Genomic DNA, 16,029 nt, shown 5'->3' with positions numbered 1-16,029 from the left:
GACAGTCTTTTGCAGTCGAGTAGGTCCGGTTCTTGCGTTCCGAGCATTCAAATTCTTCCAAACAGTTAGTATACCTGTAAACGCTTTAGCAGGCCCTGGCTACCCAGTCTAGAAATCTAAACAGGATGCATAACTCAAAAGCAGCCAATGTTTGGGCGGAAATCAACGCACAAAATTTTGGGCATACTCCGACCACTCGGGCAGTCTGGCGCGTTTACGTTGACTGCATCTGAAAGGAGGCTCTCTGCGCTTGCTTCGCCGGTGTGTTTTCAGTGAGGCCATTTTTCAGTTTATGTAAGGCGACGTGTCTGCTCGTCGCGACCACGATATAGAGAACGTTTTGCTTGGGAATAACATCGTCTGCTTTGTAAGGACGTTAGGCAGACTCTCAAACATTTGCTGAAAGCTCGAACTACTGTTTATTTTGGCTATACGGTCTTGTTGCGATGGCAGGACGTTATGTTTAAAAAAAAAAAAAAATTGGAGGGGGGGTTGAGCTTCTCTTGCGGCACGTTTTCGTCATCCGTTTTATGGTAAGCCGTTATTGTTAAACCATAGCGCAACTGCACAACCCCGCATAACATTCAAAAGCGCCGAGCGCTTTCTTGTCCCGCAGCTTTTGAAGCGGCCTGCGTGCCTCGACGCTGTTTTCTACTTCCATGTCTTCCTGCCTCCTCCCCTTAACGGCCGGTGGCGTCACTGTGGCGTGGGGCAGTTACGGGGATGAATTACGACGTCTCTCTCGCGATTTCACGGCGGCGGGAAAGAACCGACTCCTAGTGGGCTGTTGCTCGCGGCTAGCGATTTCGCGAGTGAAGGGAGAGAGAATCGCCCGGCTGTGATGCAGCAGCGGGATGTGTAGCGCGAACAAAAGTGCAGGAGCGAATTTCAAGCGCGGGAGCATGCGATAACAACAGATGCAAGGGTGCTCTCCCCTGTCGCTTTTTTTTTTTTCCCCTTTTGTCTCCTCGGGCCATTTGCTTTGGATTGGCACAGCGTTACGGCGCTGACGTTGCTTCGACGGCGGTCCGTGCGAGGCGGCTGGTTTTCTTGTCTGGACAAAAAGCACGGTAGCACAGGTTTTCCCGTCTCTGTGCTTACTGCTTCTATTTACGGCCACCGCTTATTTGGCTTCTTGCGTTAGCGCACATGCTGTTGTCGTCTGACGCTTTGTTGTTGCCCTTTAAATTCTGCTTTCGTCGTACGATAGTGTCCAAAGCTGAGTTCTCGTTCAATGCTGGAATTTTGCATTGGAAGTTTTATTTGTGCAAGAGAGGGGGGGGGGGGGGGGGGGTTCGTTGTTGCACTGGCGTCAAAACTTATGCTAGTGGCGCCTTCCTTCACGCAGCTCTGTTTTCACCGCTGAAGGCTTAATTTTGTATCTACGCCTGACAAGTTGCTGTCTTTGTTATACCCGTTTTCACCTTTGCTTCTTCTGCCCCGAGGCATTTTGCGGACTATTTGACTTCTTTGGTCGAACGGTCATGTGTTGAGGTCGCTGAGAAGTGCCAGCGAGCTTATCATTACAAGTAGTCTCATATGTTCATGTTTTTATTCATATCCACAACAGTTGAAACCAAACCGGTAAAACAGCAGTGTTTTCTTTTCCGTAAATAGACCATCGTGCGCTTCTGTTTCGTTTACCGACTCTTCTCTGTTGAATGGAGCAGGGCGGCGATCCTGCAACTGTGCATCGCAAATGCGCACTTCAAAAACGTTGGTTAAACGCTATGGCCCGCTTCATTTTTCGGAGGAAATGGCCTGCAGTGAAAACGGTCATAGCCGATCAAACTTTTAACGCCGAGAACGAACCAACAAAAAATAAAAAGATAAGGCCGCAGATAGGTTTAGGTGCTGTTTTTTGTTATCGAGGCGAAGTCAGCTGTTTGCTCAAATGGGCTCGCAGAGAAGCAGTCGGCGCGTTCTGAAACGCTAAGGAAGCTGCGGGTGGAGAACAGCGGAGATTTCGACGGAGGCTGGGTAACTTCTTCCCGTTTGCGCAACCCGCGCTCTCCTTCATACTCGAAATGGCCGGCGTTGAAAGGGAAAAGGGTTACATAAGGCGCAGTCACTAGACGAAAGCGCACTTTTGTGTTTTCACTACGCGGCCGGGGATAAGGCGACCGCGAAACGCGTATCTGGACCTCTCCGTATAAGAAGCGTCGATTCCAGGAGCGCGCGTGATAACTGTTGCGCCGCTACCGTCCGTCTGCTCGGCTTCGCCGCCATGCTTCGGTGTTAGCCGTCGGTAAACAGAAGCAGTCGATAAGGGGCGGTGATGCCCTTGCTTTCCGTTTCGTGGCTCCGTAAAGGCAAAGAAGCCTACTGTCTGCTGCTTCGTCCTTCCCCAGTTTCTTTCTCTGCTCCCATCGTATCCCGTATTTTTCCCTTCGCTAAACGGCCTCTGCTTTCCGAGCTTTTGCTGCTCGCCTGCTTCTCGTCCGTCCCCATTTCCCCCGAGAGCTCCTTTAGACGTACGCTTAAGAAGCGGGAGAAGAAATATAAGCACGCGGGCGTATACTCGTCTCCGGTGCTGTTCCTTACTCCGTATATCCCGGAAGCGTGTTTTTGTTTTCGTTTCATCACACGCCTCCCTCTCGCCCCCGCGTCCCTAGGTTCACGTTGACTTCGTCGTTGCTGGCTGCCCCTATCTTCAGCTCGTTCCCTTTATTTTCCCGTTCCCTTTGCCTCCTCCCGAGTGAGCTTTTATTTCTCGCTCGCATCGCGCTGTTCTCATCTCTCGCTTTCGTACCCGCGAGGTCATTACCGCCACCGCGCTGTTTCGGAGAGATATCTCTCCAGCGATGCCTTAGTTGTCTGTTGTGTTTTTCTTTTTTGTCTTCTTTTTCCCCATTTCTGTCCTCATGACTCTTGTGTTGTCCTACGTAGGATAGCCTTAATTCCCTCCTGTCCGTTTTTATAGCTTTATTTTTCCTTACGCCTTGCTTGTCAGCGCGTTCCCGAACTTCCGAAAGAAGATCCCCGCCTGCCCTGCCAACCAATGTTTTTGTTTCTGTGCTCTGTGCAGCTTACTTACTTGTTTGATTTTGGCAACAGTGTGACTTTCGGGAGAAAAGTTTGGGTGTTATATGAAGAAAGAATTATGTGTTATGCTGTAGTATTCGGTGCTTCTGGCTGTGTTCCTTCTCTGGACTTTTTCAATCTTGTTGCCTTGAGTCAGCATGCATCTCCTTCATTATCACTTACTCTTTGCATGAATCTTTCCTTTTATTCCCTTTATTTTTATGAATAGAGAACAGAAGCAATAAAAAATAAAGTGTAGTATTACCAAGTTGCACCCATGGTGTGATTTTTTTTGTGTTAACTGATACTGGAAGTCATGCAGAATTGAAAAGGAAAATGGGGGAAAATTAGCAAGATGCAGTTTTATTGTAAACATTAAGACTCCTAAATTTATTCATTTAATACCTTCAGGGTCTGGAGTTCATTATAGAAGGGAGTTGAGTGCATGAATAAAACAAGATATAATGAAAAAATTCTGCAATACAGTAGGAGTAAAAATCAAAATATTGGTACACTAAGATGAGGGAATACAGATAACTTATAGTATAAAGATGTTTTTAGTTTCAGATTTCACCAACAGCATGTCTGTAACAGTGACAGTTGAGGTGTGGCAGGTGGTTCCATTGGTTATTTTCCTTGGGAATAAATGGGTAAAAGATGCCTCAGTTTAATGAAACAGAATGCCCACTCTGTGTAGGCAATCTCAGTGGGATGAAATATACAGTGGTGCAGATAGAAACTGTTGTCTGAGATGGTGATAGGAATAGTAGTTTTTTTTTTTTTTTTTTTGAAAGAGTGATAAGTGAGACACCTTTCTTCGTAAAGATGGAAGGGAGAAGTTCGAAGTAGTTCTCATTAATGACACACTGGATAAGCAACAGTAGTTTCGAAGTATGAATGTAGTGCTGTGACTTTGCACCGGCTCCAAAGTTTTATTGAGATATCAAAGACCGGAATCCCACACCAAGCATGCATATTCCAATCTTTCCTTTCAAAAGACATTTAAAGTAACAATATTAAGCAGGAAGGTTCAACGTGCTGTTGGAATTGCTGGCAATGTAGTTTATGTGCCTGTGTCAGAAAATATTTAATTTGGTAAATAATCACAGTTGCAGTATATTTCATTTAGTAACTATAATTTCCTTGAAGATTATCTGTAGAATTGTAACGTTTGTATGTGAGCATGGTGTTTTAACGAAACCTTAGACAAAGACTGTTTTGCAGAGCATATGTGAACCTGCATGGCAGGATTATGGAAATGCTAACCTGTACATGTTATAATGTCTAATTAAAGATTATTAAAACTGAATTTTTCATTTTAGTTTCCTTTTAAGGAAATTTATTCTTTTGAATCATTTCTTGGCTTAACTCTGATCATTGTAAAGTTTAATGTGCACTTGGATGTGTGCTGTAATGAAGGATTTATGAAACCTGACCAAATTTTTGCTCCCATGGGGAAGAGAATGCTTTTGGTGTTTTTCAGTTAGAATATTTGGAACTGAAGGTAAAACTGAGCATTTCGAAGTTTTTTTCATTATGCAACCTTGTGTTTAAGGGAACAATAAATAAAGGATTATACATTTTTGTGATATGCACAATCATAGGTACAAAAAAGACTTTATATTTTTTATCTTTAGGAGTCCTAGTGCTTCTACTTCGCTCACTGTCATGACTGAACAGCTACCAAACTTTGCCATTATATTTGTATTCTTACTTCTTGGTCATGGTGGCAGTATTCTGAGGCGGAAAAATAAAAAATAACCACATACTGATATTACGTTAAGGAATGTGAGGAGGCTGATCCTGGAGCCTCTACTGTGGTGCTCTTGACAGCCTTTTAATGTAGGTTTGAAAACGTAAATGCATTTAGTCTGATTTTTTTTACCATGTGTCAGTGAAATGTTTTTTCAGGTATCTCAGGTATTTCACTCATCCCACACATTTTCCCGAGTGACTTTCCCGCTGCCAGTATCTTGAATTCTTTCGAAAATCTGGATGAAAGCCATTATGGCATTAGATAGTATCTGTGATGTGGAATATAATGTGAGCACTAGTACATGTTGCCATAGTGGAAAAGAAAAAAAAAAGCTCTTTTACTTTTTTTTTTTTTTCAAATTGTATGCGTGTGTTAATCATTCCTGTGTACCAGTTGAAGGCTGTTAATGTATGGCTTTCAGTGCATCTTGTCTTGTTGTGTACATATGCATTTCTGTGTATTTCATGTGTCCTGTTTGCCTCCCTAAACCATACGCTCCTTGGTGTCGATTGCGCGGGGTGCTCAACTTGCCTAGCTTGGCGTAACATTGTTAAGCTGTGCGCTTCCGTGTGCTTGCAAACATTAACCAGCTGCTTTTCGCCGCCTAACTGCTTCTTGTGGCGTGGCCTCTCTCTGCTGCTTCAGTGTGTCCGCCCGGTACATTCAAGTCCAGCTCTGGTGATGGTCCCTGCCTGCGCTGCCCTTCGTTCAGCGTCGCCCCGCAGCCGGGCTCAACGGAATGTCGCTGCAAAGAGCGCTACTTTAGATCTCCCACTGATCCCAAGACTATGCCTTGCACGCGTGAGTGTTTCCCATCTGTGCACCCTGTAACACACTATTCTCTGTCCCTTCTCCATTTCTCCTGAAGGAACCTAAAATGATAAAGGAAAGCCTAGTTGCGCCGTACTGATGCAGCAGCAATTCTAACCCACTGCTTATTGCTTATTTTCTATGGTAACAGAACAGAAGAGCAGTGTTCATCTGTTCCTGGTATTACATCTTTGTTCAAAGGTGTAGACAGAACAGAAGAGCAGTGTTCATCTGTTTCTGGTATTACATCTTTGTTCAAAGGTGTAGGCTGTTCTGCACTTTATTATTTCAACAAAGGAAGCTGCATATTTTGTGCGGATAAACTGAGCACATTGTCCTTTTGTTTAAAGCATTGTACTGTGCAATATGTAAGAAGCATAAATATAGAGGATTCTAAATTTATCCTAAACAGTGTAGATGAATAGGGCATGAGCTTTGTTATTGCTGGGTTCTTTAAAAAGTTCTGAATCTGAAATTCTGTGTTTCAAAATGCAGTCGTCTGAGAAATCATTGACACTCAGAGGAGCAGGCTTTGATTTAGTTTCGTTTTAGCTTGAAGTGATTACAGCTGTAATGAGCTTGCGTTGTCGCAGTAGTTGACTGCCAAGCCTCATGTATGATATGTTACGCTACTTGCTAGGAGTATATATTGTTAATGGTTATGGAAATAATGAAGGCAGAAGATACGGATGTGGGATGTGTCTTTGTCCTATCCCATTGTGTAGCACATATGTTTCACTACCATTTAGCCCCAAAACAATGCCAGAGTGCTCTAAAATGCAGGCTTTTCTTTGAACAAAACTCTACAAATATTTTTATAGAGTAAGGTCACACAACACTAAATCTTACATACTAAGCTGCTCATCAGCTACTCTTTGCTTGGAATTCTAAGCTGAATTTTATGTTTGTATTAGGTTCTGCACTTTGTACAATATGTACACTAAAATATCTATCCTTGAAAAGGTAATTCTTCAATAGATTTTTCATCATGCATATAGCATATATAGTAAAAAGTTGGATTTAATGTAATCACAGAGGAAAGTTTCTGGAGCAGCTTTACTTTTTTTTCTGACATGCTAGACTTACCGAAGTGCCTGTATCTCTCGACCACCATATTGGCAGGATTTACAGTGATGTGTATTGTTGTGAGAGTAGCCTGGGAAAAATAGCACGGAGATATCTTTCTAATATTGCTGAAATTTCTTCTTTCTGCAGAGCCTCCTCGGGCACCTCAGAACCTGACCGCAACCTGCGTTGACCAGTCGTCAGTGACCCTGACTTGGCAGCCACCAGCCAACCTTGGTGGCCGCGAAGACACAACTTACCGCGTCGTTTGCGAGGCCTGCAGTCTGAGCGTTGTGTTTTCACCAGCGAGGCAAAACTTCAATGAGACAAGCGTCACAATCACGGGACTACGTCCAGTCACCCCGTACCGCTTCCAAGTGTATGCTGAGAATGGTGTCTCTGGATTTGACAAGGGCCATTACGCTGACATTACGGTCAAGACTGACGCCTCAGGTACGAGTGAATATGGTACTCCTTCTGCACTGATGTCGGCTTTGTATTCTAGTTTCAGATCACACAGCTTTAACACAATTGGCTCCCACGCCGATCACATTTATTCTTCTTCCTCTCTTGTCGTCACCAGCATTGTCTGGCACCTAGTGTCCTCCCGTGGCACTTCTTACAACTACTTCTGTTGTAGCAGACAGCTTCATTGCCGCACACTTGTAACAGTGCACTGTAAAGTCTGTTGCATATTGATTAGTCGGCAAAATATAGCAGCTCACTGAATAAATCAGCTTGGCATGGGGACACACCATAGCTGTCATCTTTTGAGGCACCCATGCAGGCACTGAAAGATGGTGGGCTGCCTTGTAAATGAGTTTTAATAACAAACATAGTTTACCAGTCTATTTCATGATGATGTAATTTATGCATTTTGAGTCAGGACACTGCAACTACACTACATTTTTCAGTTTTTTTCAGTACGGTTTTCATTCCCGTTTTCTTTTTTCTTTTTTTCAGGCAGATTTACTCAAACAAAATTAATCTAACATAGCCAGAGGTATTTTGTATTTGATGCACTCACCCTTTAAATGCATTTTAACAGCACTTATGCATTTCCTAGTCATCTCTGAGAGTCATTTTTAGCACTGTATTGTTTTGTTTTTTTCGTAGTGTTTGATTTGGTTGCTCCTCCACATCTCACCAGGCTTTCCCACAAACTTGTGCACTAACTTTGCTCTGTGGGCTCCTTATTTTGTAGTGCAATCGGTGATCTCCAATGTGCGTGCCAAGGCCATCAAAAGCACTGAAGTGTTGCTGGCGTGGGATGCACCTCAGGACCCCTTTCCCGAGATCGACCGCTACGAAGTGCGTTACTTTCCACGAAAGTGGGCCAAGAATGAGACTGTGTTGCAGTCGCACAAGCTCCAGCTAGCAGTCACTGGCCTGCGGTCGCGGACTGAGTATGGCTTCCAAGTTCGTGTCAAGACAACACGGGGCTTTGGAGAGTACAGTGACACAGTCTTCCTTACCACCGGCCAGTACACACACAGTCCAGGTGGGCTTCTGGTTGTCTTAGCTGTTGTCTGCTGCTGCTGCTTTTAGTTTCCTAGAACTTTTTCCTTGTGCCAACAAATGGACAGTCCCAGTGCAGAATTCAGAAATAGCCAAAACAGGAGTGTAACTTGTACTTGTCAGCAACGGCTTCTGAAAACCATGCAATGGAGCCATCAAACTCACACATCATCGCCGCTAACCTAGGCTGAAAAGTGAACCAGATGACGAACAGACGACAAACATGAAGCGCATTGGGCAGACGTTGTTACCAGACAATTTTCATGTTTCATCGAAATTTGGAACTAAATATGGTAGGTTAAACGTTTATAAACATAACGGACATTACTGGATGGCCACAGAACTGTACCCAACAGCTTAGGCAAGACAGCCATGTTAGCTGTTGCGTTACGCTTCATTGAAGCTCCCTTGGCTTGGGATGGGTCGTTAGGGTAATTTTTAATCCCAGCTTCTCTTCCTTTTGGGTCACTCTTGTTGTATAGTTTTTGTTGTAGTACCATATTTGCTAGACATCTCCAGAGTTGTCAGTGGGACATGTTGCGGGACGTCATAAGGTACTACTAGAAAAGTCTCGTTTTACTCCTTAGATCTTGAGATTACAAAAAGACATGCTGAGTGCCCAGCAATAAAGCTGATAACGCTGTGCGTAGTCGCCTGCATATGATTGGTTATGTCTTAGTCAGTTCCTGGTAACATTGATTGTGCTAGCAATGATATTTGAAACCAAGAATTTAAATTCAGGATTTAAATGTGTCAGCTGCTTTTGTGATGCCTGCATGTTACTTGAAAAGAGAAGGGAAGGACGACTGGTAAATTCGTAGTGCCAGTCATGATTTTAGCATTAAGAATCATGTTTTGTGTTTCTCAGTGTTTAGGTTGACAGTGACTTTATTTGACACTAGAGGTCTGCTGTCATCTAACTGCTGTTCTGACGCATTTTGTTTTTCTATTTTGCTATGCAGCTCTTGTGGGTGATGAAGACAAGGTGCAGGTGCGCATCATTGCCGGTGCCACCGTGGCAGTCATCCTTCTAGTCGTCATAGTGATTGTTATGATCATACTCTACATCAAAAGGTGTGGCTTAGCTTTATTCTGTCAGTCTAACAATAATGCATGTGCAGACACCTCTTGACTGCTTATCAACTCTTGTCTTATTATAAGATGGTTCACCCTGAAAATTCAGCATGTAAGTGTGATAAGGTTGTGATAAGAAGAAAACGGGCATGTCACCTGAACGTATGTTAAGCGAAGAATAGTATCTGGACAGAGATACCGTTTGAGATTGATCAATGCATCAGAGTTCGGCATTCGCCATTTGCGTATCGAGCCCGTGTATACTCGTGGTGCATCTTGAATTCATCTCTTACAACTCTTATGGTTGCATGTGTTCATGAAAATTCTTGAGCTTATCCCGCCAGCTATTGAGCATTAGTAAAATTGCATGTTGACAAATAAACTGCTATAAAGGAGGGCAGATGCGATTACTGTAGTTTCTGCAGTGTTTCACGTCACTCGGTATCCTGCAAATTTCGCGTCTCGTGCTTTTACCAACTGAGCTACAGTGTAAGAAACTGAGTCAGCAACACTAAGGGCTCGGACAAGAAGTGTGCTTAGTCCTAGGGGACTAAGAAAGGGTACCGAGCATACTACATATTTTTATGCAGTGCAGAGAAATTTCTTTATCTTTTTTTTTTTCTCAACTGATGGTGATGGAGTACTTTTTGTGCTTTCACAAACTGTTTACATATTTGCACGTGCCTTATTCCTGAAGTGGCTGTGAATCGGAAAGCATCACTGATGAGTACATTCCAAGTTTTCGAGAACACACCAGGGCTTCCCTGAAGCTGACTGTGAAATTTTGCTGATATAGTATATGAATATAAGCATCGCAGTGATGCATGAAATGCAGCGCTTCTATTCTTATCATCAGCACTTACTTCTACGACGATGATGTATTGAGGATTGTACCACCGCAGTACAACTATTTCTATAAATTGAACTATTTCTATAAATTGATGCATGTTAAGTTACCAGTCAGTAAAATGAAACGTTATTTAATCCATACACGCAGATGCCTCTTCGTAGCCTTTTGGCTGACACCATGCTTATTTTCCAGAAGCTCTGACGACTGCAATAAGAAGCAGCCAAGTGACTGTGACACCCTGGAGTATCGTAACGGGGAAGGTAAGAAATGTAAGGACGCCAATTTTGTTTTCAACCTCATCTCTTTCCTGTCTCTGTGCATGATGCTTTCAGCAGCAGAGAAGAGTTGGCAAATTTTCATGGGGCCAGACAGCTTTATCTAACACAGTGATGGCTAGACATAAATTCATACTAGCGGAAATTTCTTACAAGTTTTCAGTGGTGTGCATTGTCTATGCCATCTTACTTAACTATCAGGGACAACTGTCTACGTTATAGCCTTCTGGCATTTCCTTAGTTTATATTTTCTTAGAACCACATCTACAAACAAATTTTTAGATAATGTAGCAAGTGACTAACTTGGCGCATAAACTCAGTTCAAAAGTATTGTGCCCATGAACACAGATTGCACAGCTTGTGAGTACAATTTTTGTGTTGTCTTCTTTGGAGTAATACCGCTGTTAATCTGACCATCTGTGATTCTTTAGAAGTTGAATTATTCAGCCTTTAAAATTGAGGTTTGAATTAATGAACTCATTTTTCATAAAAAAAAAAAATAAGAAGGGCATCTGTCAGGACATATCTGCAGGGTCAGGTTGAAGGAAACAATGTTTACCTAAGTGATGACAGGTGATTTCTCTGGCTGGCCTCACTTACTGACAGCTTTTGATGTAAAGCTAGTACTTTAGTCCGGTTTTGAGCTTAACCTGATGCAAAACTAATACTTTAGTCTGGTTTTGAACTTAACTAGTTGAAAGGTTGCCTACCAGGAAGAAAACTAGATGTGATGAGAAAATATGCTACAAATGAAGTCTTTGATATTGGGATTAGGAGAACCACTCAACCAATCGGAGCATAGTTGTAACTACACTTTGTAACTGCATTTTTCAAGCACAGCTTGAAAAATGTTTCGTGTTCTCAATATGTCGGCTGGCTCTCGAGCTTCAGGGAAGAGTCACTCTTTGTAGCGGTAAGAATAGTAGAGTGTAGATAACATGGCTTTGGCTCACTCTTTGGAGCTTGCACTCCTGTTTTCTTCTGCTTGCTTTCCTCTGGTCTGTGGGCCGCTGCTGGGTGCTGGTGAACTGATGCTTGCCTTTCCTTCTTGCTTCTGTAGTAGTCCCCGCTTTGGAACACCCTCCAATTGTTCAGACTGCTCGGTGTAAGTATACGCTTTCTGCTAACCATCCCACCGGCTTGCATGCCATTTCAATTGCTGTCTGAATTCTTTTTCTGCTCTGCACATTGTTGCCCAGCACTTCAAGCTAATAAATCAGGAAATGGAAATTAGCTGCATTTGACTTTGTTGACATCAGTGTAATGGCACTAGGAGAATTGTTTGTTTGCAGAGCATGGATTAAATGAATTGGGCAAAGATGAGAAATTGTGCTGATCTTAGCCAAGTTAGTGTGTGTTTCTGTTATGTCATTTGCATTCAGTTATTTTCATTGTGGGCTTGAATTATGGGCCTGTTTTTGTCAGGTGCCTTAGAACTGTAGTTGATTATACAATTTGTTTTTCCTAGTGGCCAAATTTTCTAAACTAGTTACTTGAGTTCATTACTGCGTAAAATGTTGTCAATTATCCACACTCCCAATGGATGGGATTGTGGTCACCTTGTTTTGCTATATAGTACTTAATCCTGCAGTTTTCAGCAAATGGTTGATGCTGAAACCATTCATCATTGTACCAACGAAGGAATTGAGGTTGCTAGTAGGGTCAGTGTAGCAAAGAATTAATAATAAGTTGAACTGCTTGCCACCTTAAAGTTATCCTTATTCTCGCAGCATTTCAACGTAGACTAAAAACTAAGATGTCTTGCTAATTGAAATACAAGCAATGGATATGTGTCGTCACCTTGTTAGTCTCTGCACTGTCAGGGGGGAAAGGTGGTACTCTACCCTGTATGGCGGGTGGCTGAGCAAAGCAAAACTACATTGCACCATTACTGATATAAACAGCGCGAACACGAAAACAAGGGACAAGAAACAAGAAAGCCACAGTACATGCGCTGACTCACAACTCAGCCTAAGCCGTTTACTCCAAGGCCCAGAAAAACAAACATGAAGAAAACGAAACAGTCACGTGAAAAACCCCTGGGTTCACCTGCTGCATAAAAATTACTTTAAAAAATCACTTAAAAAAGACACCTCTAAATTTAATTAATTTAAATTAAATTAAATTTAATTTAAGTAATTTTTATGCAGCAGGTGAACCCAGGGGTTTTTCACGTGACTGTTTCGTTTTCTTCATGTTTGTTTTTCTGGGCCTTGGAGTAAACGGCTTAGGCTTAGTTGTGAGTCAGCGCATGTACTGTGGCTTTCTTGTTTCTTGTCCCTTGTTTTCGTGTTCGCGCTGTTTATATCAGTAATGAATAAGTACCAACTCGCCCAACAAAGTATCTTGGTAAGTTACATTGCACCACCCTCATCATAGTGTTTACCAATTTTTGCTTCGAGCAGTATGTTATGTTGGCAACTGTGCACATATTTTTTTTTGTGAAGCGTAATTTTCATTAAATGACAAAAGCTTGGTTTTGTTTAGAGTAGTGCGATAAGCAAATAGGGACATTTTTTATTATGTAATGTATTTGCATTAGTAAAACATTGAAGGTTTTATAGCTCTCCTTGATTCATTTCAGAACCTTGGTTGATCTTAATCTAGATTTTCAAAGTATATCTTGACCTCGTTAAATTTAGTAATACTGAGTTTGATTCAAACTTTTTACTTTATCACAATGCACTTGCATTAGTAAGAGTACCATCTATAATACATGAGGAGCGAGATCAGCTCATTTCAAAGTATGAGACAGACAAGCTAGGATCTCTAGAGAGAAGGTTCAGAATGCATCTTTTACTTGTGTTTTTTAATATTTTTTGTAATAAATTTGGCTATGAATGTTTATGGGTTCTAGGACTCTGAATTTACATATGATAGCCTTAGTTTACCTGTTTAAGACACTTTCACGGTATTTTGGTACGGCATGCATTCCAGAATCTGCCTTTTGGCTTAGGAATCATGTTTGTTTCTATCCTTGCCTTTTCCTCGTTTTTACACTCGTATCAGATTGTTTGCAATCTAATGCACTTGGCAGTGCCTGTTGGTCCAGATTTTGATGTTCGCTGCAGAAGATATGTTTTCCGACTTTTATCCTTCTTTGTTTCGTAACTATGCTTGAGTTTGACAGAGGGTGTGCATTGTTTACAATGAAGAGTGACATTGCTTTCTGCATCACAGCTCATGAATGCTTGCAGTAACACTTCTGGGACTTTTTCCTTGCACCTTGGTTTTCATCCTTTCTGCACCTTCCTCCCCCACCCCCTTTTTTTTTCACTCATCGTCATCAGTGACAACACCACTGTTCACCCATTGTCCGGGCGCTACATCACGAGCCTACATTGACCCACACACCTATGAGGATCCCAACCAGGCGGTTCGAGAGTTTACCAAGGAGATCGACGCACTTCACATTACAATCGAGGCAATCATTGGTGGTGGAGAATTTGGTGACGTATGCCGTGGCAAGCTCAAGTGCCCTGGGCGACCGGAGGTGACCGTAGCCATCAAAACACTCAAACCGGGCTCCTCAGACAAGGCGCGAATGGATTTCCTGACTGAAGCCAGCATCATGGGCCAGTTTGACCACCCCAATGTCATCTTCCTCCAAGGAGTGGTCACCAAGAGCAACCCCATCATGATCATCACTGAGTACATGGAGAACGGGTCCTTGGACACTTTTCTCAGGGTAGGTGTTGCAACGTTACGTCGAGTGTCGTCCTCAAGATTTGACGTACCTCAAATAGACACCAAGGACATAATAATGTTTGCTCGTATCATAATGACAAAGAGCCTAACTCAAAGTGAGGATTTTATAAGCAAGGAAAGGTTAGAAAATTAAATACAAGTATTACCTCCGCCACCCAATTTCACTAAGTAAACTGAGGTACCATCAAAGCTGGTTTCTTTCTGGAAACAGTCCGGTAGACTGGGCTACACAATATTTATTACCAAATGCTCATCACAGAACCCTTCGTGTTACTGATGTCATGTGTGCAAATCATGGGAGCGGAAAATATTTTAGTTTGAAATCAAATTTTCTCGACAATAAATGTATTTTTTGCTAGTGAACAGATGCAGATGTCAGCATAGCACAATGAGCCAAGCAGTTAATTTCTACCAAAACCCAGAAATTGGAAGGGGTTGCCCTCTCTTTAAACAGTACTGTTTAGGTGTGTTGCTTCACTTGCTCTTTATGTAGGCCTGCCAAACTTGAGCTTCTTTTTTGCACCTCTGTATGCCTACGTTGGGCTGTATTCATATTTTGGCTATTTTGCATTGCTGGTTCAGATACACATGAAAATGTGTTCCACATAAGAACGATGTTTTAGTTGCCGCTAGTTTCTTATCAACCTGTTCAAATTTCTAGAGAACTGCTGCTCTTTGCAAGACACATTACATTACCGACCTCACGAACGTCAAAGCGTGTAACATAAATCTGAGCTGCAGAAGGTTATTTTGAGTAAGTGGGACAGCGGACGAGCAGAAAACATGTTGATCCTTCGCTCCTTTGAGGTGTAAAATAGGATATAACGGTCACCAATGGCATCTTCTGTCATCGGAATAGTGCACTTTTGAAGCACGTAACACCAAATGTTCAGTCGTCATGAAGCCATTCCAGCAGGATATCTTGGCCAAGGAAAGCATTGCTGATAACGTAAGCTGGCATTTGTGTATTGTTGTTGTATGCAAACATGTTGTAAGTAACGATGCTATCTGCTTGTACATTTCTGTCCCGCTGTTCGGTTAACTCATTGTTTGTTGTGCGCCTAATTTGCCATTAACTGGTAATGTGGCTTTTATTATTCGATGATATGCTACATTCATGCTAGCACGTCAGGCGCTCATTCCAAGCATTCCACATTCTGTTTGGTTTGAAAGCACTACTTCACGAGGTCTAGCTGGTTCAACGATTTGGTATGTCGCCAAGTTGGCAGCACCTACTCTAACTTCACTATATTAAAATGGCAGGGTGAGGTCAGAATCCAGTCTTCCAGGACCCTTGGGTCCCGAGTTAGGCATGTTTGTAGAGCGTAGTTAAAGTGGGCACCACCTATGTCACTCGTGACAACTTGGGCAACATACATCATGGTCCACCCCATGAGAATGCATCTGGCAGGTGACGGCGAGAAGACAGAGACAACCTCTCAAATACATCTACCGTCTACTAAGATACACGATGCCAAACTAGTGCTTTTGCACGTTAGGCTATGTTTAGCGACATTAAAAGGCTGCAATTTTTTTCTCCTTCTATTACTTTCTACTCTTTGATTATTTTTACAGAGCTGCATTTTTAAGATTGTGTGAAGCGACTTATTATAGTCGCCCTTGATTGCTCACTGTGACTGTCTTGTTTTTTCAGGCCAACGATGGAAAGTTCCAAGTGATCCAGCTTGTAGGGATGCTGAGAGGGATTGCAGCAGGAATGCAGTACCTTGCTGAAATGAACTATGTACACAGGGTAAGCTTCCGTTGTCATCACTGTAGTGCCTGGTTTATCTGTAGTTAAATTTTTTCCAATGCCTTTTTAATGAAAAACAAAAGCATATAAGCAGGAAGAATAGAAGTTAGCATTTACTAACCTCTTTACTATTAGTAAAGTTAGTAAAGTTAGCATTAGTAAAGTTAGCATTTACTAACTTTACTAATAGAAGTTA

The 16,029-nt window shown here is 42.4% G+C and overlaps 1 protein-coding gene across 12 annotated transcripts in view; it reads left to right on the top strand.

The window, feature by feature from the left end:
* Positions 1–16,029, top strand: part of Eph (Eph receptor tyrosine kinase) — a 240,450-nt gene that overhangs the window by 208,782 nt on the left and 15,639 nt on the right. For 2 of the 12 annotated variants that reach the window (XM_084599128.1, XM_084599126.1), the window contains exons 5-12: positions 5,426–5,581; positions 6,806–7,108; positions 7,860–8,156; positions 9,136–9,247; positions 10,290–10,357; positions 11,433–11,477; positions 13,663–14,060; positions 15,735–15,833. In XM_084599128.1, coding sequence (XP_084455254.1) covers positions 5,426–5,581; positions 6,806–7,108; positions 7,860–8,156; positions 9,136–9,247; positions 10,290–10,357; positions 11,433–11,477; positions 13,663–14,060; positions 15,735–15,833 — 1,478 coding nt within the window. Of the gene's footprint in view, positions 1–5,425; positions 5,582–6,805; positions 7,109–7,859; positions 8,157–9,135; positions 9,248–10,289; positions 10,367–11,432; positions 11,478–13,662; positions 14,061–15,734; positions 15,834–16,029 lie in introns of all 12 variants that reach the window. The other 10 variants (XM_084599125.1, XM_084599123.1, XM_084599134.1 and 7 more) reach the window with 8 other exon arrangements.

The sequence above is a fragment of the Amblyomma maculatum genome, chromosome 3 (assembly GCF_055883805.1).
Source record: "Amblyomma maculatum isolate TAMU_Amacu chromosome 3, ASM5588380v1, whole genome shotgun sequence".
NCBI lineage: Eukaryota > Metazoa > Arthropoda > Arachnida > Ixodida > Ixodidae > Amblyomma > Amblyomma maculatum.
This window is presented reverse-complemented; position numbering and strand designations above follow the sequence as displayed.